A 27,922-nucleotide genomic window follows, 5' to 3' on the forward strand; every position below is an offset into this window, starting at 1 on the left:
TTCAATGGCTCTTGGCCCTGTAGCTGATGGTGGTCGGACCAAATAGGTTTTCAAGATGGAAGGCGCGGTCGAGGAAGGTGGTGATGGTTATCGGCAGTGCCTAGCCGCTAAAAACATTAATAATCTAATTTTCATGCGTTTAATTATTTATATATAAAGCCGCGCTGGCAGCAGTTGCGCGGCCCGCGGCGCTCCCGTGCGCGCTGGCGAGGCTAGCGGCTCCGGCACTGGGCGGCGTGTACGCGGCTGTGCTCGCGCGCACCGTGCGCATCGCGCGTCTGGTCGCGGGCGCCGAGCGCGGCCAGTCCGTGCCGCTACTGTCCTCGCGCGCGCAAGTGGCCGGATGGACGGTGCTGGTAGCCCCGGGCGTGGTGGCGGCGGCGTGGGCGGCGGCGCGCTGGCCGCCGACGCCGCGCCTGCTGCACCCGGGGCGCGCGCGCGCCGTGCTCGCGTGCGGCGGCGAGCGCGCGACGGCTCAGCTGCTGCCGCTGGCGCCGGCGCTGCTGCTTCTGGCTTGCTGCGCGGTTGCCGCGATTCGAACTCGCCGGTTACCGCATAACTTCAATGAAACCAGGTATATCAACTTAAATTATCCTATAATTTTGTACACGTGTGAATAAGTTTCCTACTTTTCGTACTTGTATTGTAAATAACTATTAACGAATCATTCAAGATATTAACTCCTACAAGTGGCTTCGTTTACATATCAAGTATTCTTTTCTCTGTATATCAGTCCATTAATTACCTTGTTTGATAGCATAGAGTGTGGGTCAGTGTTATTAAACGTCATAATTTCATAGAAATAAATAGAAACCGGCCAAGTGCGAGTCGGACTCGCGCACGGAGGGTTCCGCACCATCAACAAAAAATAGAGCAAAACAAACAAACAAAAAACCGGCCAAGTGCGAGTCGGACTCGCGCACGGAGGGTTCCGCACCATCAACAAAAAATAGAGCAAAACAAGCAAAAAAACGGTCACCCATCCAAGTACTGACCCCGCCCGACGTTGCTTACCTTCGGTCAAAAATCACGTTTGTTGTATGTGAGATGACTTGGTAGTCGGAGGGTCGAAATGGAGTTTAAGTAAAACCAAACATTACCGAAGTTGTGTTGTATTCTCGGTATCCAAGTATAGAGAGAGTAAATCTAAACATAACACATATTTTTATAGGCTATTATTGCTTACATGCTATTTATACAATTACGTGCGTCGCATATTTATGTCGCAGGCAGTAACGTATAGTTACTGTTAATATGTTGACTTGGGCATATAGTACACCTCCCTGGAAAGTTACTCTTCACCCCCACAAAGGAGAAAAAAAAATGTGACACACGCAGTTGCATTTTCATTTTTTTTCTAATTATAATTGAATATAATAAAAAACTAGTTATTACTTAGTTTCAAAATACATCTTAGTGTTATTTTTATGAGTTATATAAACCTGATTATTTTTTAATATCTTAACGTTCGGTGAGATATCTTCTATGACCTTGTAAGGTCCGTTATAAATGGAGTCTAATTTATCGCCTACTTGATTTTTTAAAAGTATTAAGTCTCCTGGTTTATATTGTACAGAATTCATTTTCTTATCATACATTAATTTTCTATTTACTTTACTACACATTAAATTATTTCTAGCTTCTGACTGAGCTCTTTGTAACCTGTACTTAAATTCTTTAGTATAACTATCATAATTATAGAGAGGGTCGACAGAAGAAATTAAATTATTCGGTAAACGACAGTGTTTGCCGAAAACTAATTCGAATGGCGTATATTGCGTCTCGGTATGTACGGTGGTATTATACGAAAAACACCAATAGCTTAACCAGGTACTCCAGTCTGTGCGGTTATTACTACATTGTATCCTAAGGTAAGCTCCTAGGTTCTTGTGCGTGTTCTCGAGTGCTCCTATAGTTTCGTGGTGGTAAGCAGTCGAGTGTAGCTTATTTATACCTAATAATCTACAAATATCGCTAAATACACTGGACATAAATTCGGTACCTTGATCCGTTATGATGTCGCTTGGTACGCCATATCTTAAAATAAAATTATTTACAAATGCTTTGCTTACAGACTCTGTGTCTTTCCTCTCTAAAGGGTATGCTTCGACGAACTTAGTCAGTTCACACTGAATTGTTAATACGTACTTATAGTTATAATTATCTACTTCTAAAGGTCCTAGAATATCTAAAGAAACTCTTTCAAAGGATGAACTTGGTGTTGTAGTTATCATCATTGGTTCCTTAGTGTATTTATTAGTGTGTTTGTTATGTTGACAATGTGCACATTTCTTTACGTATTCGTATACATCGTGGCTCATTCTTGGCCAGAAGTAATGACGTCTTATATTGTTTAACATTCTATTAACCCCCGCGTGGCCACTCGTGGGTAATAGATGGAAATCGTTCAAAATAACTCTTATTTCCTCTTTATCGTATACTTTCGTAACACCTTTTGTTACAAGGATCCTAGGAATATCACATTTGTAGCTAGCTAAAAATTCATTTATTTCTTGCGCATTTCGTTTATCTTTTATTATTATAACTTCATTTATGCATTGCTTCTTGCAAAATTCTTCTAATTCCCTCGCTAACACGGCTACGGTAGATAACGATCGGGATGTTAGATATATGCATGATTTGCTTGGTACGTACTCAAAATTTCCTTTACTACTCATTATTTTATTTTGACATGTCTTACTTAACTTATAATTGGAACTTAATATGAGTTCAATACAATTTTTTGGTGCTTTGATGATTTCCACAACTCTAGGTTGATCAAGCCTATCGTTTGCGGGTACATCTGTCGCTAAGTCACCTTGATCGCAAGTTTGTTGCGCGCGCTGTTTCCGTGATTGGGCTCTGGTCATGACTGATACAACGTTTGCTCTAATATTTTTTAAATCATCACTATTCATCGGTAAGCGACTCAATGCGTCTGCAGCTGCATTGTTTCGCCCCGGAATGTACTCGATATCAAAATTAAATTCTTCTAAATACAACCTAAACTTGGTTAATCTACTCGAAGGATCAGTCATTCCAAAAAGATAAATCAATGGTTTATGGTCGGTGACAATTTTAAACTTTTTCCCGAAGAGATAGGGTCTAAAATGTCTTGTCGACCAAACTATGGCAAGTAGTTCCAAATCTATGATTGGGTATCGCGTTTCGGCTGGCTTAAGATTTCGACTTGCGTACGCGACTACCTTCCCGCTGGCATTCGATAATACTGCCCCTAATCCTATTTTTGATGCATCTGTATGTAACGTAAATGTGTTATTTTCCGGAAAATCTGGATAATCTAAGACTTGTGGACTAGTAAGAATATTTTTTAATTTTAAAAATGCTGCTTCACACTCTGTAGACCAATTAAAAACTGCGTTTTTCTTGGAAAGTTGATTTAAGGGATAAGCTATGTTCGCGAAATTTGGAATAAACCGTCTATAGTAATTGGCAAATGCTACGAATCTTTTGACCTCGTCTGTATTCGTTGGTCTTGGGTATTTGGTTAATGCATCTACTTTCGCTGGGTCGGGCTCTACTCCTTTTGAAGTTATTTTGTGCCCTAAATACATTATCTCTTTACGTAAAAATTCGCATTTTAATGGATTTAGTTTAAGATTCGCGCTCCTCAAACGTTCTAAAACTTGAGTAAGGTTATGGTTATGTGACGTCATGGATTTTCCTATGACAATACAATCGTCTAAGTATATAAAACATTGTTTGTAATTTAATCCGGACATGGCTATGGTCATAAGCCTTGAGAAAACACTACCGCTTGTTCGGAGCCCCATGGCCCCCATGGGACATCTCTTCATTGAATACATTTTATCGGTCGTAAACGCGGTGTATTTCCGGGATTCCTTGTCTAAAGCTAGTTGGTAATAACCTTGGGAAAGATCGAGCTTTGAAAAATATATGCTACCTGCTAGGGAATCTAATATTTCTGTTATGTTGGGCAATGGGAATTTATCATCCTGTATTTTATTATTTAGTTGCCTATAGTCGACAACCAATCTCCATTTCTTTTCTCCTAACTTATCACTCTTTTTGGGAACAAGCAAAACTGGACTGGACCACTCGGAAGTAGTCTCTTCAATTATGTCGTTGTCTAGCATATCTTGGATCTGAGTTTGGAGTTCTTTGCGTAAGGCGTGTGGTATCCTGTAAGGCTTTACGTATACTGGGCTGGCATTTTCTTTTAAGTTAATTTTGTGCTCCAGCAAGTTTGTTGTAGTAAGCTTGTCGCCTGGCAGATGGAAAACATCTGCGTATTTTGCGCAAATTTGTTCTATACTTAACTGTTCCTCTGTGTTTAAATAAGTGTGTAAATTTAAAAGATCTAATAAGGTTTTTACTCTATTGACGCTAATTTTCCTTGAGTCAAAATTGCAAATATCAAAATTACATAATCTGTTTACTTTTAACTTTGATAAATCTAAAGTAACTGGCTTATCAGTCGTATTCAATATCCGTACGGGTATCTGACCTTTGTCTGGTCTTGAAATAACACCTGCTACAAAAACGCCTTCTTGCATTTCCTCGGCTAGTACTACGCAATCATCGTCTAGTTGTGACGTAATGTGAGTCATAACTTCGCATCGCGGAGGTATATTATGGACATACGTATTCTTTGAATGTACTTGCATAGGTATCGATACGGACTGACCTCGGTCCTCTAAAATTAATGCATTGCGTTTATAACTTATGTCTGCATCATAACGTTTGAAAAATTCTTCTCCTAAAATTGCTTGGGCTGAGCATTGCAAATTCTTAAAAACATGAAACTTTTCTTCGCAAATGAAACCGTTAAAGTCTAATTCTAAATATATATATCCCTCTGAAGTTAAATCTCCACATACTCCATTAATGGTAATGCTATATCCTTGTATTTGTTTAAAAAGATCGGGTTTGTTTTGTAAATATTCGTATCTAATAGCACACAGGGCTGCTCCGCTGTCGGCCAGGAGCTTTAACTTATATCCATTACCTACACTACATGTTACTGTGCTATAATTATCTTTATTATAACTAAATATTGCGCTATTCATATTAGTCACGAAAAAACTGCCTGATAGGTTTTTCATCATCGTGTGACGGTTGTATGTGCTGCGCACGCGTATTCGGGCGAGCAGGCGCGCGCGCAGGTCGGCGAACTGTAGCTGCACTGTCAGCGAAATTGTCAGGTCGTTTAACTCTATTTGTCGGGACGTGTTGCGAAATACCTACGCTACGGTTATTGCTAGAATAATATCGTGTCCCGAATGTATTTCTTTGCATGTTAAAAGGTTGACCCCTATTATAACGTGCGGAGTGGGCGTTCCGGTTCCCGTAATTATTACGATAATGGTTGCGCCCGTAATGTAGGACCTGCTCCTGCTGTGGTGATGAGCTGTGCTCGTCGATGGCCGTCCTGATCGCTTCGGGCAGTGACGTAAATTGCCTAGATGATATTATGGTACTTAACTTGGGATCTGCTAAACCGTCTGCAAAACGCTTAATGGCTGATTTCTCGTTCAGTGGACGAAGTACATCGTACCCGCTGTCGTTACCGTCGGCCTGGGATATGGTCAGATTGACAAAAAGATCCTCGATCTCGGCTCCAAATGCCTCTATAGTTCTCCTACCTTGCCTAGCTCTGTACAGTTGAGCCTGAATCGATTCGGACGATTTTTTAGGTAGTAAGAATGTACGCATATCCGCGATAAGTAATTCTACGCTAGTATATGACGTCTTTAATCTGAGCTTAGCGCTAGATGAGAGTCTTGTTTTCAGGACGAACTCTATTAAAACCTGTTGAGTTTCGCTATTAATAATGGAACTGTACATTATAATGCCGTCTATCAACTGCTTAGTGGTATCCTCCTGCCCCGTCATGACGGGCAACAAGGCGATGGCCGTCTTGACATCAAAACTGGGCTTAGCCATTTTTTCCTCTGTTTGAGATTCTGTATCAAAATAATTTAACGCTATCTTTATCCTACTGTAAGTGTCGGCAATATCGTTTATATGCGTATTAGCTAACTCTAATTCCGAAGGCACAAAGTTTGCCTTTTGCTCCTGCAACTGAGACACAATATCCGCCGCGCGATTATATAATTCGTTTGATTCGTCTAGTTTCTTCCTACCTATTTCTTTCCGTCGCCTCTCTGGACCTAACTTTACAATATCTTCTCTTAATTTATTTAATCTGTCGCGTATGGACTGTAATTCGGCTAGCATAATAAATTCGCGGCTACAATTAATTACATACAATGGCTAAAATTAGGATACCTATCATTCGCTAAATATCGTGACGAAATAATAAAACATAATAATAAAATTATATCTAACTTACATTAGTAGCGGGCAATGTACTCCCGTAAGTAGGTTATGTCGACGCTGCATTCCGCGCTGGCACGGGCGGGCGGTCGCGTGACGCTGCTGGCGAGCTGGCACCTCCATGTGGCACTCGCTGACGCTGCATGTGGCTGCCTCTGCTCCGACGACGATGACGGGCCGGGCTAACCCTGGACTCCCTCGAGCATGGGCCGGGATAACCCTGGACACCTCTTGATGTGGGCCGGGATAACCCTGGACACCTCTTGAATTGCGAGCCGGGATAACCCTGGACAACGCTCTTCTTTCTTCCTTCTTCGTCTTTTCTTAATTTGAGTTTTGTTTCTTGGTCATCTTTTTCTTTCTTCTCTTTCGTTTTCAAAATGCGTGGGACGGTTCTGTTAATAGGAAGGTTCTTTCTTGAAAATGTGCAGGAAGTTTATTTCTTGAAAAATAGGTTCTTCAACTTGAATCTTCATTAGGGTGATCTTCTTGCCTTGACTTCTATCTTCATTCTCGTATGCGGTGCGCCGTGGTATTCTTCACTTTCCTGGTTCTCTTCTGGTATGGGTCGCCATGAGATGACTTGGTAGTCGGAGGGTCGAAATGGAGTTTAAGTAAAACCAAACATTACCGAAGTTGTGTTGTATTCTCGGTATCCAAGTATAGAGAGAGTAAATCTAAACATAACACATATTTTTATAGGCTATTATTGCTTACATGCTATTTATACAATTACGTGCGTCGCATATTTATGTCGCAGGCAGTAACGTATAGTTACTGTTAATATGTTGACTTGGGCATATAGTACATATGGGAGCCCCACTTAAATCTTTATTTTATTCTGTTTTTAGGGTTCCGTACCCAAAGGGTAAAAACGGGACCCTATTACTAAGACTCCGCTGTCCGTCCGTCCGTCCGTCCATCCGTCCGTCCGTCCGTCCGTCCGTCCGTCTGTCACCAGGCTGTATCTCACGAACCGTGATAGCTAGACAGTTGAAATTTTCACAGATGATGTATTTCTGTTGCCGCTATGCCGCCCCCCCCCCTAAATCGTCTTACGTAATAAATCTTGCCATAAATACCTACACTAAAATTTTGCGAACGATTTTATGTAGCGGTAACAATCGGTTTGGTGCAACCGACCGTAAGTCCAGCAAGACGACAGTAGTGTAACCTTCGGATATGACGCAGGTTCATCGGCGCGGCAACATACACGACGGGCGTGGCGTGGCTGGCGATGTCGGCGCTGTTCGTGGCGCTGGAGGCGCGCGCTGTGGCGCTGTGCGCATGCGCGTCCCTCTGCGCGGGCGCCTGCGTGGCCCTGTCGCTCGGCCCGCGCGCCTGGCTCTGTCTGTGTCGCCCGCAACGCAACACGCGCGCGCACTTCCTTACGAACACCTCCATAAGATGCCATATCGGGAAGTACCGCCCTGCGCCAGTCTCGCAATCACATTTGGTCCCTTTTAAACAAGGTAACTTTTTATCTGTACCGCACATGTCTATTATAGGTATTTAATATAAAACATTTGTTGGAATTAGTAATACATAGGTACCGAAAAATGGGGTGTTCGGTGCAATGCACCTTAACACGTTTCAAGCCTCGTGCGGCGCGTGCGTCTAGTCAGCAAAAGATGCATTACTCAATAATTTACAGTAAAACTACTTTTAGTGTACTTTTCGGGACCATCGCGACCGGGTGCATTCGAAATTAACATTCACTATTTTTACTAACATTATACATTTTAGACTTAACTTATTTAACATTTTGAACTCTAACATTGAACATTGTAATACAATAAACACCTTTTGCTACTACTCTCCGGACGTTTTAACATCACCGCCAACCCGCAACCCGCACATTGGTCCTTCGAACGTGGACTTCGCGCGCTATAAAATTAATTTAAAGTAGTGAGTGAAGTGATTGAACTGGTGAACATTTTGTGGGTGAGCGGTGACTGAAGGAAAGGCGTAGCCAACAACAACAGCAGCGAGCCGAGGCAGGAGTGTTCAGTAACGACATACATAGAAGATTCTCAAGTAAGATCTTTCCTATTTTACTAACAAACAAAACATCAAGATGGCGAGCGTGATCCGTCAAGAGGAAATTCAGCGCACCATTGAGTCTATGCTTACTAACTTTAAGAAAGATAGTGCAGAGACAAAGACGAAGCCCGAATATTTTAAGAAACGGTTAGAACAATTGAGTAGCTTGTGGCGAGAATTTGAATTTAATCATGAACAGATAGCAATGATCGAGAGTCAGTCTCATCCCTACTATGCGAACCGTACTTATGAAAGTGCAAAACAGACTTATTCGGTGCTTAATTCTGTTTTAAGCGCGGGTTATCAGGCGCTAGCGCCAGAACCTTCGTCTCAGGTAGTGCGACACTTAACGGCGGGAGCACCTTCTTGGGCCGTAGAAGATAACGACGATAAAAGGGATCAAACTCAGGGAGGTGCCATCCCTAAAGAGCGTGAAGCAGTACGAGAGCCTACGCAAGATGCTTATTTAGGCAACCATCAGTTTAAAACAAATTCGGGAACATCTAGTAAACATGACGAAATGTATCGGAAACAGTTAGCTAACATGAAGGCTTTTGTAAGAACAGTAAGAAGTATAGAGGTCGATACACTAACAGATAAATGGGAGCTAGAAGACGCGCTCAAGTCCTTACAAGCTCGTTGGACAGCGATAGATACACTTCATTGGGAGTTAGAGAGTGAGGGCACGGAAACAAACATCGAATACGAAACGTCATTTAACGCTCATGAGGAAACATTTAACAGTTTGAAAAAAGAAATAAATAAGAAGATTTGGTCAGTGGCGCATCGTGAAATATCGACACCTTACGAGCTTGAAACATCTCGCCGAAAACAAGACTCTGTCAATCCTAAAACATATGGAAAATCAGCCACATCTAGTATTTACGATACGAACCAACGAAGAACATTTCAAACACAACATAATAACCGGCAGTATCCTAACTCTACTTACACAAACAACGGGGTCAATAAAAGTTACGGAGCTTCAACAATAGGTAAAACATTGCACGTGTCAGGCATCCAATGTCCCATGTGTAACAATCAACATGGAATCTACAATTGTCGGCAATTTTTACAACTACCTATAGAAAAACGGTATCAGACAGTTAAAAAATTGGCACTATGTATTAACTGTCTTTTTACACACCACGGCAATAAATGCAACTCAACAAAAACTTGCCACAAATGCACTGGCCGACATAATACGCTGATACATGAGGCGTATGTCAAAACATTATCGTCAGCACCGGTTTCAACTGTTGACTCGATAAAATGCGGTTGTAGTGTTGTAATTCGTCATAAGAGTGACGTAGTTGCAATATAACGATACCACAGTGTGTTAATGTTTTGACTTGTTTACAAATGTTTTCTAGTTGAGTGTTATACTTTTTATAGGCCGTGATTCCTTCCCAATATGGGTTGAGGTCCTGGTACGCTACTAGCTTCCATTCCTCTTTCACGAGTAGCATGTTTCCAATGTTATCGAAGTATAGACTTTGAGTTTTATTTACGTGAGTTACTTGAACGCAGCTTCCCAATGTTAACAATGACATGAGGTACATTAATGTCATAAATATTGTGGTTGCACATCCGAGCTTCTTGTTAGGTTTCTGTTTGTTCGTTTGTTGTTTAGGCTTGGATTCTTGTTTATCTTGCTGTTCGGTGTCCTTTGGTATTGGTAAGAGTGATAGTTTTATTACTGGGCGCTTTCGGAGTCCATTCTTTGTTTTCAGAGTAACAACTCGAACATACCCGTCTGGTCCGGCGTGAGTGTTTACGACCCTTCCGAGGGCCCACTTTCCTGCGGGTAGGTTGTCGTCGTGTATTACTACCATGTCATCTATTTCAAGATTCTTCTGAGGTGTGTTCCACTTCGGTCTGGCGGACAGTTGACTTAAATATTCGAATTTCCATTTTTTCCAAATATCTTTAACTATTTTTTGTGTTAGGTGCCATCTCGTTCTAGCGTCCTCTTCTGTTTCTATTACCGTGAGACCTGCTCGGCCTGTTAGGAAGTGTGCTGGAGTGAGAAAGTCAAGGTCCTCGATATCTTCAGTTAGTGGGCATAACGGCCTTGAATTCAAACAAGCCTCCAGTTGCGCTAAAATCGTAGAATATTCTTCGTACGTAAGTTTCTGTTCTCCTATTACTCTCTTTAAGTGATGTTTAAGACTTCGCACTGCCCTCTCCCAGAGGCCACCTGCGCTGGGCCACGACGGGGCATTGAAATGCCATTCAATCTCCATTTCTGTAATTTCCGAAAGAAAGCTGTTGTTAAAAATGTTCCGTAAGTCTTGCCATTGTTCTTGTAGAATGTTCTTGTAGAATGGTCAGTAGGGTCAAAACTGAAATTCAAACCTCGATAACATTTTATTTTTACATATGAAAACTGAATGAAACTGAACTGAACTGAATGGTGTATATAATAAGTGTTCCGGACGTTTGTATTTTAGTTTTTATTTTATTTTGGGTATAGCCGGAGAGCTAGCCCCAAATAAAACGCCTGGCATTGTTATATTTGAATTAAATACATAATTAGCTATTATATCACACCAAACACAGAGCTCTATAAATTGCACACCTTCAATTGATTTTACAACCACTTTGTTGCCCATCCACTCCCACACCCACCACTAGACAGCTGCCAGGCGCCCGGATTAATTAATAATGATAGTATGGCATACTAACTAGAGGGATTTCGTTGCTCTATAAATTGCATACCTATTTACGTGGCTAGCTCTTAGACCAGTAGTTCCATTTCATAACTTTGACGATAAAGAGGAAAACCCACCTCACCCCGTAGTGCCTCGTATTTGGGCCATTTGGGGTGAGAGGGGTTTTCATACAAAGGTGATTTTGGAAGATTGTTGGATCGTTTTTAGGGTTCCGTAGCCAAATGGCAAAAAACGGAACCCTTATAGATTCGTCATGTCTGTCTGTCTGTCTGTCCGTCTGTCCGTCTGTCTGTCCGTCCGTATGTCACAGCCACTTTTCTCCGAAACTATAAGAACTATACTGTTGAAACTTGGTAAGTAGATGTATTCTGTGAACCGCATTAAGATTTTCACACAAAAATAGAAAAAAAACAATAAATTTTTGGGGTTCCCCATACTTCGAATTGAAACTCAAAAATTTTTTTTTCATCAAACCCATACGTGTGGGGTATCTATGGATAGGTCTTCAAAAATGATATTGAGGTTTCTAATATCATTTTTTTCTAAACTGAATAGTTTGCGCGAGAGACACTTCCAAAGTGGTAAAATGTGTGTCCCCCCCGCCTGTAACTTCTAAAATAAGAGAATGATAAAACTAAAAAAAATATATGATGTACATTACCATGTAAACTTCCACCGAAAATTGGTTTGAACGAGATCTAGTAAGTAGTTTTTTTTTATACGTCATAAATCGCCTAAATACGGAACCCTTCATGGGCGAGTCCGACTCGCACTTGGCCGCTTTTTTTTTATTAGGTATGCGTATTACTATAGCTCCATTTTAAATTGGAATACATTATTTTTGTAACATTAGCCTTAAAATCCCTTCTCACCCCCCTCTCAAACCTTCTCTCCCCTTTCATAACCCACCTCTCCCCGCGAAACCTACTCACCCCGTTTTACGGTACTTACATAATTTTCTTATAATAATATAAGAATGAATATTGTGTCAATGAAATAATGTCACTAATGTCAGTCACCATGTAGCATGTCGTACATCTAGTACCTATGTTTCTTTACTTAATAGAGTGTGTTCGGAAAAAGAAGAGTCTCTAAACTCTATACTTGCTGGAATAAAACTTTATACATAATTACTATAGAATTATGGTAAAAAACGGCTGCGGCCTGGTTTCTCAAATTATATTGTGTAGTGTACGGTACTCGAGACATTTCGACCAGTACCGTCCTATTTCTGTCGCGAATGTGAGGTATCTAGTAATCTAGTAAAAGAACCGTTCGGACCAATGACTGGTTTATTACTGAAGCATGCAGGTACAGCGTCACCAGTCAATACATATCAGAATGCCAAAGACGTTGGTTCGATTCCAAATCCCAGTCCTGATGGGCATTGGAAGTCTTCTTGTTCACTTTTTCTTTCATAGGTATCATGTGTATGAAATGTACTTAAATATTTCATGGCTCCTCTACACGATGGCCCAGCGCTGCGCCAGCGAGATGACCTTGTGGTGGTTGGAACGCATCTACAGTCTACACGATGGCGACATTCAGTTGTGATCTAACCGGTTTCCAAGATGGACGTGGAAGCATTAGCCGTTGCAGCAATTTATCTACGCCACGTTAGCCACGTACCATTATTATCAGCAAGTACCTACCTAATTTAAAAAAATGTCGTAGAAGCTGCAAGAGTTTTTTGATGATACCTAATTCCCGAAAATAAATGAATATTTGATTTTTTTAAAGAATTAAATTAATTAAATATCTTTTTTAATTTCATGTTATTTAATAAATAATTTGCTTTTAAATTATTTTAGAGCATATTATAATTTTTATTTAATTTTGCTACTAGCTTACCAACATATACTTGGTCAACCAGATCTTGACAGTAGAAAAAGGCGGCAAATTTGAAAAATGTAGGCGCGAAGGGATATCGTCCCATAGAAAATTTGAATTTCGCGCCTTTTTCTACTGATAAGATTTGGTTGACCAGCTATAGCTGTGCAAATTTTGCATTGTGGGTACTTACTATATATAGTTAGATATGTATCTAATATTCATTTATTTAAAAATAAAAAATAAATAAAAAATCGTTTATTTCCGAAAAATATTCACATGGATACAGTTTTTACACTTTTTACTGACCTCCACACTAGGCAATGCCTGTCCCGTGGAGGGGAGAAAAATAATATACCTAAATACAATAATGCTAGTAAAACGAGTAACAATTTTAAATTAAGTTATTACAGAAAGTATTATTAGAGATTGCAATAGGTACCTAAGTCTAAATTATAATGCTAGACGGTGGTTATTGAGTTTAGTAAGATAAATAAAGACAAAGCAAAATAAAGTAAGTTGTTGACTCTTAACTTGACAAAGTAAATATTAATATTAGGCTATAATAAAATGTATGTTGTGTGTGTGTGTGTGTGTGTGTGTGTGCGTGTGTGTGTGTGTGTGTGCGTGTGTGTGTGTGTGTGTGTGTGTGTGTGTGTGTGTGTGTGTGTGTGTGTCTCTGAATAGGATAGGTGCATCATGCACTTTAATAGTAGCTTTTTTGCTTCAATTATTGAGTGTTCCTGAAATTTATAAAGCCTGATTAATCGGTTGTAAATACGGGAGTACAAGAAAATTGCATAGCGGTGTGAAAATGTAGTCTTGACGGAAGTGACAGGTATTTTGAATATACGGTTTGTAAGTAATGACTTATATTCAAGGAGGTTTAAGACTGTTTTATGTACATGTAATGCAACCCTTATTATATATAGCTTACGAACACTGAGTACCTGAGCGTCATGGTATAAACTAAGTGTGGAATATCTAATTGGCTTACCCAAGGCTACTTTTAAAACAGCTCTTTGCGCTCGTTCAAGTTTTATAAGCAGTGTTGCCAGAGCGCTTCCAGCTTATGTACAGTCGTACGTCAAAAAAGGTACGATTTTGATAAAAAAGGTACGGTTTTTTTATTAGAGTTAAGTGTCTTGAGAGAACGGAGGTCTTCTTATAAAACACCGATGAGGAGGTATTTACTTTATTTGATTTTACAATTACGAGTTTAATTCAATATAGTTTAGAAGCGCGAGGGTGTACCGGTACACCGAGCGATTCGGAGCTCACGTGTAGCCTGGTCGCTGGATGCGAACTAGATGAGGACTCGATGAGAACTCGATCAGAACTGTCTTCCGCTGGTCGAGATGGCCGCTTATATTCATCCCGAAACCGTGGGGATGCGTTGTCTGGAGTCACGTAGGCCATGAGAAGTTTCTGGAGCGTTTATGCTGTCGCTGCCATTAAGATAATGAAGAGTCGATCCCGTGGGAGCGGCATTAATTGACAACCGCCATAAAATAGGTGATGCATTACATGCGCCTGTACTTGTATCAAAGGGTGCGTTTGTTTATCCCATTAGGTGCGTCTGCATTCCTTCTATCGACGCTGAAGATAATCTTTAATGTCTTGCCGTCGGTGTGTTGCTGGAGGTCGGGGATACGTGGGAAGCGTTCCTTAACTCCTCCCCCCTTAAGAGAGAACTAAGGGTGTAGCTTGTTACGCCCGTGTTCTCGATGCTGCTACGGCGTTGGGTGCACTTGAGGTATATGGCGCACCCGATGAGGCACATAAATATGATTATGCTCCACACGCTGGGTATCCAAATATGTTGATGTATGTTTGATTTGATTGTTGATTCTAATGGCTTCAGGTGTATTTGTAAATCTTCATCCGTATATTGGATCTTATCTGTTTTTTGTTCTAAGTGCATCTGTATCTGCTGGACTTCTTCTTTGAATAGATTGTTGGTTTTCGAGATCACTTTAGTATATAGGTTCGCCATCTGTAGTTCACAGCCGGGATTAAGGTGTAGTTTATATGGCCCTTGGATGACTTCGTAAAACGTTTCATTGCAATTGATGGTTACTCGTTGTGGTCCTCTTGAGTATAACAGGAAATTGCCGTCGTTTATTGTTGTGATAGCTTCCTCTTCTTCTAGTTTCGTCGTAAGGCACGTGTGATTGTTTTTGAGAAGCAGAGCTTGATGGATGCAGTCAGGTGTTTTATTGGAGTCCTTCCACCAAACGTGTTTGCAGACCATCATGGTTTTCTTAGCTTTGCATTGTTCAGCACTTGGGTAGGCGTACCATGAGTTTTTAATGAGGATTGAAGGTTTTTGGATTTCGAGGATTAGACCATCATGAGTCGGGAAAGGGATGAGGTTGTATGCATTACCACTTTTGGCTTTAATTTCCGCTATTTTTGCAACAAAGTGTATGACATTACTAACAGTGTAAACCATAATACGATCGACTTCTACATTGTTTGCCTCCTCAAAAATGTCTTTACAAGGTATTCCTGGCTTAGCTAATGTTATGCCTAACTCTAAGATATTAATTATATCTTCCATTAATATAAAAGTAGTTAAAATATCAATATTTGCCTTATTAGTAAAACTTACTTCGTACATAGTGTTTAAACGTTTTGTAATGCTTTTAAGCCTTAAGTCAACTTTGTTAATAGTTTCGTTTAAGTTGTTAAGTAATGTTTCTTGGTTATTTGTAAGGGTTTGAATATTGTTATTAATTTCTTTTAAATCATTCGCATCAGGGTTTCCAGCTATAAATTTAACAATTGTTCCAAGACCATCAATAAGGCCGCGTTTGGATCGACCAACGTTTTGGTTCATTAATCCTTTTAATCTTCCTAATAAATGGGTATAAAGACTGTTAATGTGGTAATTATCAGTTTGAACTCTATTAGACATTAATTTGTTAAGGATGTTAAGGATTTCGGTTAGATTACATCTTTTGGTTAGATATCTGTAGCCTTCTATTTCTGCAATTGGTCCTATTTTTTCGAGGTATATGCCATTGGGATTTTCTAACTTCTTGATTTGGTAGGGTTGACTACCCTGGACTTGGAGGAACCTGTAACAACAACAGGCCTCAATTTATTTGCTGCTCGTCGTTTACCTCGACTATCCAAATATATTTTTGGGGCTTTTGTGTCGCGAATGTAGGTTTTTCGGCGAGTACAAAATACGTTAGCTTGTTTATTAGTGGTTGGGAGTTTTTCGTGAGTTTCGACTATTGGGGCTGGTAATTCGGTATTCTTATTATATTCGTCTGTTCTTTTTATTTGAGCATCCCGTTTTATTTTGTATATATAATCGTAAACCGTTTTTAAATGTTCTCTATGTTTTTCCAATAGAGTATTTAACAACTGTGAATCATGGAGAAAGTTAAACAAAGGTTCCGTTTCAATATGTCCAAATAAGATTTCATGTGGAGTTAATTTTGTGTCTGATTGTATCGAGCTGTTGTATGCTATTAATGCGAGTTTCATTTTGTCATCGTGCGGTAGTTTATTTTTATATTGTTCACTAAGCAATCGACAATGTTCTCTCAAAGTTGAGTGGAATCTTTCGACGATTCCGTGTGATGCTGGATTATAAGGCGTAGTGAAATTAATCTTAATGTGATATAAATTAACTAATTCCTTAAGTAGTGCGAATTCTTTTCCTGCGTCAGTCGTTATTTCTGCAGGGACACCATAGTGTGCAAAGTAAGAAAGAAGTTTTGACATAACTGTTGAGCTATTTTTATCTTTTAATCTTTTAACTACTGCGAAACGAGAGAATCCGTCTACTATAGATAAGTAAAGCTTGCCTTCAATATCAACAACATCGCAAAAAATATGATTAAGTGGTCGCAAAGCTATTGGTGGCAATAACATTGGTGGACGCATTGGATGCCGTTCGTATTTGCCTGCCTTACAAATAGAGCAGTTATTAATATATTCGCGGATATCGGACATAATATTTTTCCACCAATATTTCCTACTAATATGCATTAAAGTTTCGGTAATACCGCGATGATTCGTTTTTCCTTCGTGATAACTTTTTATGATATCGATTTGCTTTTCCTTTTCAACTACGGTTTCCACTATTTCAGTACAACGAGTTATACGAATTTGAGGATTATGTTCTTTAGTGAGGATCTTTACCATTTCTTGATATAATTCATCTACGTAAAAGAAAGCGTAATAGTGAATACCTGGTTTTAAATACTCGCGTGCAAGTTTCCTGAGTGCTTCTCCTGGTCGTTTAGATGTATACAGGCTAACTTCTATGATTTCGTTACCGTCTTCCTTTCGCACGTTTATATTATCTAATTTATTGTGTAGTTTAAAATAAATTTGATGTGGCTTTTTATTTATGACATCATTCATAATAGGAATTCCCTGGTGTATGTTGTCATCTTGTGAGTGCTGTGTTTGGATTTCTTCGCGGTTATCATTGTAGTTAATTTGTTCATCCATGTCGCTACCGTTCTGAGCTAATATTGATTCATTATCGTTAAAATTAATTTTTACCCGTGACAAAGCATCTGCGTTCGAGTTAATAGAGCCTTGTTTGTATTTTATTTCGAAGTCGAATTCAGCTAGTCGAAGTCTCCACCTAGTTAACCTAGAATTGGGGTCTTTTAAAGACATTAACCAAGTTAAAGGTTTATGATCGGTGTAAATGATGAACTTACGACCATATAAGTACGGTCTAAAGTGTTTGCAAGCCCAAACTATCGCAAGTAGCTCTTTTTCAGTTGTAGAATATTTAGATTCTGTATCAGATAAAGTTCTAGATGCATAAGCGATTGGTTTTTCGACATTATCTTCTTTCTGAGACAAAACCGCTCCTAACGCTATGTCACTAGCGTCTGTGGTAACAATAAATTGTTGATCAAAATCTGGATACTTTAAAATAGGTTCGTTGGTAATTAATTCTTTTAGCTTCTGTACTGACTTTAAAAACTCATCATCTATTATAATCTTGGCGCGTTTTTTTAAGCATTTAGTCAATGGTTTTGTTATTTGAGCATAGTTATTAATGAATCTCCTATAATAGCCTGTCAATCCCAAAAAGGATCGTATTTCTTTTTCGGTTTTTGGTACTGGGAAATTAACTATGTCTTGTACTTTGCGTTGGTTAGGTGTTAGACCGTTAGGTGTTAACTCGTGTCCTAAGTACTCTACATGTTTTTGAAGAAACTCAGATTTATCTGGTTGTATTTTTAAATTATGTTGTCGCAAGCGTTCAAATACTTTTCGTAATTTTTGTATGTGCTCGTCCAACGAAGTTGAGTAAATGATTATATCGTCTAGATATACGAGGCATGTATTATATAAGAGGTCGCGTAATATTAAATCCATTAATCGTTGAAATGTAGCCGGAGCGTTTTTTAAACCAAAAGGCATGCGTAAAAATTCCCAATGTCCGTGATTAGTTGAAAACGCAGTTTTTTCGATATCTTCCTCGTGCATTTCTATCTGATGGTACCCACTCGCGAGGTCTAGCGTAGTGAAGTACTGAGCTCTACCTAATTTATCCAATATTTCCTCTATATTTGGCAGAGGATATTTATCTTCGATTGTCTTTGCATTTAATTGCCTATAGTCTATGACCATGCGCCATTTAACCTTACCGGATGCGTCAGGTTTTTTAGGTACAATGTGAACAGGACAACTCCAAGGGGAATTAGACTCACGAATAATGCCATTTTTAAGTAACTCGTAAACTTGTTTGTCTATTTCCTCTTGTTGTTTTGGTGGTTTCCTGTAATTGCGCACATAAATGGGTGTATCATCTGTCAAACGTAATTTATGTTTAACTGTATGGGTAAAGGTAAGTGGCTCTTGACCCGTATGAAACACGTCTTTAAATTCGTGTACTAACTTGGTAATTTTAGCTTTTTCTTCCATATTCATGTGATCCGTTCGAATCGTTAATTTACTAGCTTCCGTTTTGTTTATTTTAACATTGTCTAATACTTCCGATACAGATTTTAATCCATTCGGTATTGGTTGTAAGAAATTATCAAAATTATTTTTGAATTTTTGGGGCCTAGGACTTAGGTTTGTGACACCTAATCTATATTTGCCATCTATCACTGACACTAATGCACAATTAATGAGGACGGTGTTTGTCCCGATTTCAGGGATAAAGTATTCGCCGTCCGGTTTGTTAGATACACATGTAATTAGATTATCCGAGAGCGGATCGATTTTTGAGATTTTCTCCGGATAGTCTATGCTAATTGGAATTATTTTGTTTGGCATGATAAGTTCACACTTTTTTGGATGAATTATTGCGTTAAGCTTTAAAATCAGGTCCCATCCTATCATTCCCGCATATTTGGGGTCAAAGTCATAGATCAAAAATTCATGTTCTATGTCTTCGCCTAACGGGTATAATTTTAAATTAATAGCTCCTCGATGTTTTGTTTTACTATGAGCAGTCGTAATTGTAAACTCTTTATCGATAACTTTATTATTAAAATTCCTATTAGACTTCAATATTGATGATCCAATAAGGCACCTATTACTACCAGAATCTATTAAGATTTTTCCTCCCCATTCATCTATAGTGATATATGGGAGATGATCTTTATCTAAATAATTTAATTTTACGTCAATTCGTTTTGTGGTCCTGTTTCTTGAAAAAAATCATCGCCATCATACGTGTTGGGGTCATAATTATGTTCGTAATTACCATTATGTTCATTGGTATTTATTTGTGTATTAAAAACTTCTACCGGTCGCGGTCTTGGCGGACGATTTACAGGTCGCCTACTAGTCGCGGTTCTCATTGAAATATCACTATCTAAATGGTCAGTTAATCTTTGAGGTTGGTGTTTTGGCGGGTATGTTTGTCGCCATTGTTCCGGAGTTGGTCGCGGTTGGTTGGCCCAATGCATTTGATTGTTGTTGTTATTTAACTGCAGATTAGGATAAGATATTTGTGCGAATTGGTTAGATTGGTGTTGATTTACGCGGTTTTGATTGAAATTCGGTTTTAGTATAGTATGTTGATTATAGTTTTTATTATTATAGTTAAATCTTGGATTAGATTTAAATGATTTTTCTTGTTTTCTCTGGAAGTACTCGGGGTGGACTTCTAACTCGTGTTTTAATTGATTATACGCGTCATCAAAAGTGGTGTGTTGCGCGGAACGGATTAATCGATCAGTCGCGATATCCAAGTGTTTACATAATTGGTCGATGCAAACGTTCTCCAAAATGGCTGTTGCTTGCGGTGAATCCGCTTTATTTTTCGCTGCGTACAAAAGTTCTTTTATTTTATCAGCAAATCCTAGAGCACTTTCGTTAGGGAACCGTTTAATGCGAGTGATTTCAGAAATAATTTGTTCTATACTTCTAGTGTCACCAAATTTAGACCTTAAGGAATTTACAATTTCTTCTACCGTGTTGTTTGGCATGTGAGCAATTGCTTTAATTGCTTCCCCGCGTAACTTGCTTTTTAATATAATTGGAAACAGGGCCCTTGCGTCAGCGTCTGCTGCTCTAGCTAACATAGTAACTTGATTTAAAAAGAAATCTAAAGTTTGTCTATCACCTTCATATTTGGGCAAATATTTTTCGATCGTAGTATGATTCAGAGCCATTTTGATATTAAATTAATTAAATCCTATCACAGAATAGAACTGTCTCTTTTTTTTTTAAAGAGAAAAAAAAATGGTGGAAATGCGTACAAAATAATTAGGAAAATGTAGGAAAACTCACAGGGTAGCCGCCAGTGCGATGAGTACTGTGGTCTTCATAAGGCAGTGGTCGAATCTCTTCAGGTTGAAACCTTCCAGTTCGCGCCGACGATGTGTAGCCGCTGCTCGCTGGGAGACTCGCCCGTCGCTGTCACCAGTTAAGTGTCTTGAGAGAACGGAGGTCTTCTTATAAAACACCGATGAGGAGGTATTTACTTTATTTGATTTTACAATTACGAGTTTAATTCAATATAGTTTAGAAGCGCGAGGGTGTACCGGTACACCGAGCGATTCGGAGCTCACGTGTAGCCTGGTCGCTGGATGCGAACTAGATGAGGACTCGATGAGAACTCGATCAGAACTGTCTTCCGCTGGTCGAGATGGCCGCTTATATTCATCCCGAAACCGTGGGGATGCGTTGTCTGGAGTCACGTAGGCCATGAGAAGTTTCTGGAGCGTTTATGCTGTCGCTGCCATTAAGATAATGAAGAGTCGATCCCGTGGGAGCGGCATTAATTGACAACCGCCATAAAATAGGTGATGCATTACATGCGCCTGTACTTGTATCAAAGGGTGCGTTTGTTTATCCCATTAGGTGCGTCTGCATTCCTTCTATCGACGCTGAAGATAATCTTTAATGTCTTGCCGTCGGTGTGTTGCTGGAGGTCGGGGATACGTGGGAAGCGTTCCTTAACTTTAGTATAATTTTCTTACAGAAACAATATTTCTATGTGGCTATGGGGGGTATGGTGGGTGGATGAGTATAGTTTTCCTGATTGTTACTGACTGACAAATTGGTTTGACCAACTATAAGTGTAGTGTACACGTCATAGTTAACCAGTTTTGTTTGCATTGATATAGGTACATGACAAATAAAATTTGTCAAGCCGTCCGTCCGTTGAAAAAAGCGGCAAATCTAAAAAAAATGGTGCGAAGGGTTATGATCCAATAGAAAACTTAAATTTCGCGCCATTTTATACTGACTAAGTTGTTTGACCGGCTATAAATGGCTGGCTGAATTTTGACTACCTGAGTTTTGTAATCTGGATAATAATGCCAAATAAAACGAAATACACTCAGATGACTATAGCTGGTCAAGCAAATCTTGTCAGTAAAAAAAGGCGCGCAATTCAAATTTTCTATGAGACGATATCCATCCGCGCCTACATTTTTCAAATTTGCCGCCTTTTTCTACTGACAAGATCTGCTTGACCAAGTATAAGTAACTTTCTACTGGATATGCAAATGTACATAAGTATATAAATTAAAAAGAAATGCATTTGAATAAGATTGGTAAGATAAACAAGTTGGCAGATAAGTAACAATAATTATGTAACTTCCCTTTTTAATAATAAAAGTAGGATTTAGGTACCTGACAGCCCGAGAACAAATTCTTTATCATTTTTTTAACTTCTTTTAGCTTTTTTATTATTCCTCGAGCAACTGCATTAGAAGCAATCACAAAGCAATATGAATAATATTACACATAAATTATTTAATGTAGTTTTATGGATAATTGCCAATAACCTATCAGGGTGCCATGTCATCTTTTTCCATTGTAACATCTATTCTATTGTATCATGGTTTGCAATAAACGATATTACTATTACTATTAGCAAAGCACAGGTAAGAAAGACACAACTGCCGACTGCAACTAAAGAAACGTGTATTTTATATAGTACATGGTACTTTTTTATGGTGGCTATTGTTGTCAGATTAGATATTTTGCCCTGAACAAACCATCCTGAACCAATATAACGAAAAAAAAAGTTGATAAACAATTGTACATCAAAAGGTACGGTTTTAGTACGATATACGCTGCGTACAAAAAAGGTACGCAAAGTCAAAAAATAGTACGTAAAACCGTACTAAAAGGTACGATCTGGCAACACTGTTTATAAGGTTAGTTGATGTTATACCTCCCCAGGCAAGAATACAATAGTTTACTATTGACTGACCAAGGGCCAAATAAACTGTTTTAAGCAGCGGACTCACGGAGCATTTTCATTGTGTAAATCAATTTTCTAACTCTTCCTGAGACAGCAATCATATGCTCCCTGAAGGTAAGCTTATCATCAATTTGAATTCCGAGGTACTTGATTGAACTGGCTCTTGTCATGGTGACACAATTGCATTGTTGGACTGAAGTGATAGGGGTAGAACAGTTAGGGCTATGGATTTTAAGGTTACTTAGAGATCTTGGGGATGAAGCAGAAGTTTCGTGGAAGCAAAGAAACTTAGTTTTTGATGTGTTTAAGGTAAGAAGATTCTGCGTCAGCCACTTTAACTATAAGTATGTAGGTATTGTTATATTTATCGAACGAGCGAGCGAAGCGAAGCGAAGTTCTTACATTCGACTTGGAACACGCGGCTGGCTAGCGGCACGTCTCGGCATTTCGATGTTTTAAGCTGAACTGTCAGAAGATAGTTTGATACTCAATAACTTAAGTAAATTTGTTCTAATTTAAATGAAATTGGGTAAACGTGTAGTCGAGGGCATTATATTTTAGTCATTAAATTATGAGCAGGCCCGATCAAGAGGTTATTGAGCTAGAAGAGCTTAGAAGGCCAAAAAGCTGTTTGTGAGAGGTCTTGCTATTCTGGTCATTTTTTTGCAAAAAACATGGTCGAGTTTAGTATCAAATGAAAGTGCTCGACTTACACTTTTATAATATCGTTTTTAAATTAACCATTTTGAAATAATTAGCAAGATAAAAATAAAATAGAATAAACATAATATATGTATTTGACATTTGACAGGAAATATTTCGGCTTAGCACAGATACAGTTTATTTTAATCTCTATGATGGTGACTTAAATCCAGGGGAGGGACAGCCGTATACGAAGCCCTTTATTCGAAAAAATAGCGCCATCTATATTACTTAACGCTAAACTTGTAAATGGCGCTTCAAAATTGATGCAAAAAAGCAAATCTTGTCAGTAGAAAAAGGCGCGAAACTCAAATTTTCTATGAGACCATATCCCTTCGCGCCTACATTTTTTCTACTGACAAGATCTGCTTGGCCAACTATATTATACATACCATGAACCTATAATATTACGGACAGAGTTTCGCTTACAACACAACTGTGATTCCAACATCCACCAGTTTCATAGTATTTACGCGTGACACACACACATTGACAGCCCACATCCACCAGTTTGCCGTCAGACGAATCGAAACGTCATTGAAGTAAACATGTCGAAGAAAAATATAAAATATCGCGGCATGCGTAGTTAAATCCTGCTAGAATTGTACCGATCGAAAGAAAAAAAGTCACGGAATAACTTTTCATACTTAAGTTTATCAATTAGTACGTAAAATCACGATAATTTGTTGTTTATAAATTATCAAACTGCAAAACAGGAGTGTGCCCAGGAACATGAATAGGGTAATTTCCCGAAAGTAGGGTAATTGATACCCTTCTTATTAAATCATTATGTATTAAGAGATCATTTAGGTAAATGGTTAAATTATTGATTGTGCATTTCAAACTAGGTTGGTATGGTAATTTCCCGATACTAAGGAGATTAGACGATTACATGCATGTTTGATAGTTAACGTTTGTTTGTTATGTATTATATTTCTTTTGTTGAAAACCATATATGTTTCAAGTTAAATGTATAAATTAAAAAAACATGACGAACTGATTTCATTACGATGCTAACTATCATTATTCATTAGGTATTGAAAATAATGTTTGCACAAAGTAATTGTGCAATATTGCGCATTTTCAAGACCTATAAAATCAGATACGTACACACCTTTTTTATTGTCTAACGTAAAACTGTCCTAATTTTTTTATTTGAAAACAAGGACGATATTAAAAATAATTGTTTCACCATTAGGGGAGAATTTGTGTTACATGGTAACACTCGTCTACACGCACACATTCAAACTGTCCGCCATTGCAGTGTCACAGTTTGTCTTAGGTGACAGTCCGTCCGTAATATTCTAGGTCCATGATACATACTACTCTTTGCTTAAATCAATCAGTTAAGGGCTCCACAGACCTTGCAATAAATCCACGCGATCTTTAACCGCGAGTTCTCAGTTCGGGGCGAACTACTAGTTTATTTAAATTGTAAATGTAGGTACTGTCTGCGTAAATTTCCTATTCCTTCATTACTTCCATAACGAGGCCACGTACTCGTCATTTTAATTAAAAAAAAAAAACGAAAATTGATACTGAACACAAACGTCCGCACTCGAACGCGTTCGAGCACGCACTGTGGGTGGACGCACGCATCGCTGGCCCAATCCCTTTTGGCTCCTCTACACGATGGGCCATCGCCGGCCACTCCAAAGGACGCATTTATGCGTTAGAGGGAGCAAGTGATATTGCTATCTCATTCTACCGCATGGCTGCGTCCCTTGGAGTGGCCGGCGCTGGCCCATCGTGTAGAGGAGCCCTTTGATGTGCGGCCGAAAAACCGACACCGCGGCCAACCCATCGCCATCCCGCGCGCCATAAGCCAACCGACACCACTACCCCCTCTACACGTTGGCCCAACATATTGGACCAATAGGTTGGGCCATCGTGTAGAGGAACCATCAGTTTGCTTGAAAAAATCGAATTGATTCCCAGAGTTCCGTGACAAGAGCGTGCAGACAGCAGGGTGCGCAGAGGCGGAGGTGGGTGCGGGAGCGGGCGCGGGGAGCTGGTGCGCGGCGGCCGGCGTGTGCGCGCGCGTCACGCGCTCGGCGCCGCCCGCCGGGGGGCGGGAGGGGGAGGTGGACGTCGTCATCACGCTGCTGCACCACCGACACGTACTGCCCGTAGAACACTAGCGTACAGTACAGTTGACTGCAGTACCATGAACGAAGAGTTCATTGAGTAAGGTTGCGATGGAATACATAATATCGTTATAGAGAGACATAAAAAAAACTAGATTCGAAACACTTTCGAATGCCAAGCAGGGGAGATTAGGGAGATAGATAGAAAGCAACGTAGCTTCACGACGAGATACAGTGTAGAATAAACGTTAGTTCTATCTGCTAACGGTTTTTATTTATTCACTCTAACGACAAATTTGATGTAAGGTCAATGTGGCTAATTCCGTCATAGTACGTAGCGTATAGCATATTACGAAATAGGCCCTTATGACGACCACAAGCGTATATTTCTTTGATTTTCAATCGTAGGAAAATAAAACAATTTGCTTTTGATTGCTGAAACTAATATAGCAATCGCTGCTTTGTCGATGAATTTATCAATTTTGTACGTTGTTCGAGAAAAACGCTAATGGATGTGTCTAATTCCGTCATAGGGGCTAAACGATAGCCCCTATGACGGAATTAGACACATTGATGACCTTAATGGCTCCTCTACACGATGGGCCAGCGCTGGGCCAATGAGTTGGCCATGCGATGGTTGGAACGCAACTACACGATGGCGACATTCAGTTGTGATCTATCCGGTTTCCAAGATGGACGTGGAAGCATTAGCCGTTGCAGCAATTTATCTATACGCCACGTACCAATATTTTCTTTAAGTAATTAAAAAAAAATGGCGTAGAAGCTGCAGGAGTTTTTGGATGATACATACTTCCCGAAAAAAAAATGAATGTTAATTTTTTTTAAAGAATTTAATTAAATATCTTTTTTAATTTCATGTTACTATACAATTTGCTTTAATTATTTTAAATCATATTATAATTTTGTTACTAGCTTACCAACATAGCTGTGCAAATTGTGCAGTGTAGGTACTTACTATGTATAGTTACATATGTATCTAATATTCATTTATTTAACTATTAGTATGTATTGTTATGTTTATTTATTTAAATTGTAAATGTACTGTCTGCGTAAATTTCCTATTCTTTCATTACTTCCATAATGAGGCCACGTACTCGTCATTTTTAATAAAAAAAGCCGTAAATTGATACTGAGCGCAAACGTCCACACACGACCGCGTTCAAGCGAGCGTGCACTGTGGATTGGACCACGTGTAGATGCGTACCGCCATCGCTGGCCCACTACCTTTGATGTGTGCCGAAAAACCGACACCGCGGCCATCCCATCGCCATTCGCCGCGCCATAAGCCAACCGACACTACCCTCTCTACACGTAGGCCCATCATATTGGACCACTAGATTGGGCCAACGTGTAGAGGAACCATAAGCCATAACACTAAGGGACAAACGTCCCACTACCTGCCCACTACACATCAGCAAATCATGTGGCGCGATAGGTATCATACGACACCGCGTGCCTTATGATTATGGCACATTGTGAGCCATAATCATAAAAAAAATACCTAGGTAATTACACTCACTCGGGCATTCCTGACATATAATAAAAGAGCGGCCAAGTGCGAGTCGGACTCGCCCATGAAGGGTTCCGTATTTAGGGGATTTATGACGTATTAAAAAAAACTACTAACTAGATCTTGTTCAAACCAATTTTCCGTGGAAGTTTGCATGGTAATGTACATCATATATTTTTTTTAGTTTTATCATTCTCTTATTTTAGAAGTTACAGGGGGGGGGGACACATTTTACCACTTTGGAAGTGTCTCTCGCGCAAACTATTCAGTTTAGAAAAAAATGATATTAGAAACCTCAATATTATTTTTGAAGACCTATCCATAGATACCCCATACGTATGGGTTTGATGAAAAAAAAAATTTGAGTTTCAGTTCTAAGTATCGGGAACCCCCAAAAAAAAATTTTTTTTTCTATTTTTGTGTGAAAATCTTAATGCGGTTCACAGAATACATCTACTTACCAAGTTTCAACAGTATAGTTCTTATAGTTTCGGAAAAAAGTGGCTGTGACATACGGACGGACAGACAGACAGACAGACAGACAGACATGACGAATCTATAAGGGTTCCGTTTTTTGCCATTTGGCTACGGAACCCTAAAAACGTGGTGTCTAAAAATGCTTGCTGGGGGAACCTATTTTGGAATTAAATGGAGAACAAAATTTATATTAAAGAACTTTATTTAATCCTAAAATCCTGCCTAGTGATTGTTTGTGTTTGAGTCTAAAGTGTCTAAACCCGTGACTTCTGTGTGTAACTCTAACTTGTTGTTATACTAATGTGACACCTATTTAATGAACTTAGCTCAGTGGAAAGTTGGGCCGCTTGAGAGGTCCAGACTAAACCTTCACACAGAATTCCGCTTATCTAAAGAAACTAAATTTATTTTAACACTAAATACTATGTATTTACCAATATTTCCAAATGTCTTTTATGCTATTTCAATGGTTGCTCATGATCTTAAATTGACTCTAATATTGCAGCTGGCGCTGATGCCCTTTAAAATTAAAACATGGAGCAGACCGACCTCAAGGTGAAGACCTTCCTCTGAAACTGCGGGGTGACAGGCTGGT

General features: G+C 39.3%; 2 protein-coding genes and 1 long non-coding RNA gene across 3 annotated transcripts in view; 2 read left to right on the forward strand and 1 right to left on the reverse strand.

Annotated features, from left to right (window-relative positions):
* LOC134653996 (uncharacterized) overlaps nucleotides 1–27,922 on the forward strand; it is a 55,758-nt gene that overhangs the window by 147 nt on the left and 27,689 nt on the right. The gene's annotated exons all lie outside the window — the stretch shown is intronic.
* On the forward strand, nucleotides 56–25,373 carry LOC134652802 (metabotropic glutamate receptor 2-like). The gene is made up of 4 exons (XM_063507972.1): nucleotides 56–77; nucleotides 160–574; nucleotides 7,513–7,793; nucleotides 25,171–25,373. Exons 1-4 carry the CDS (start codon nucleotides 56–58, stop codon nucleotides 25,371–25,373), a joined length of 921 nt encoding a protein of 306 aa, XP_063364042.1.
* On the reverse strand, nucleotides 3,178–5,928 carry LOC134652887 (uncharacterized). Its single transcript, XM_063508081.1, has 4 exons — nucleotides 5,343–5,928; nucleotides 5,072–5,167; nucleotides 4,000–4,249; nucleotides 3,178–3,256 (listed from the first exon to the last, which is right to left on the reverse strand). Exons 1-4 carry the CDS (start codon nucleotides 5,926–5,928, stop codon nucleotides 3,178–3,180), a joined length of 1,011 nt encoding a protein of 336 aa, XP_063364151.1.

Source organism: Cydia amplana, chromosome 1 (genome assembly GCF_948474715.1).
Source record: "Cydia amplana chromosome 1, ilCydAmpl1.1, whole genome shotgun sequence".
Classification (NCBI taxonomy): domain Eukaryota; kingdom Metazoa; phylum Arthropoda; class Insecta; order Lepidoptera; family Tortricidae; genus Cydia; species Cydia amplana.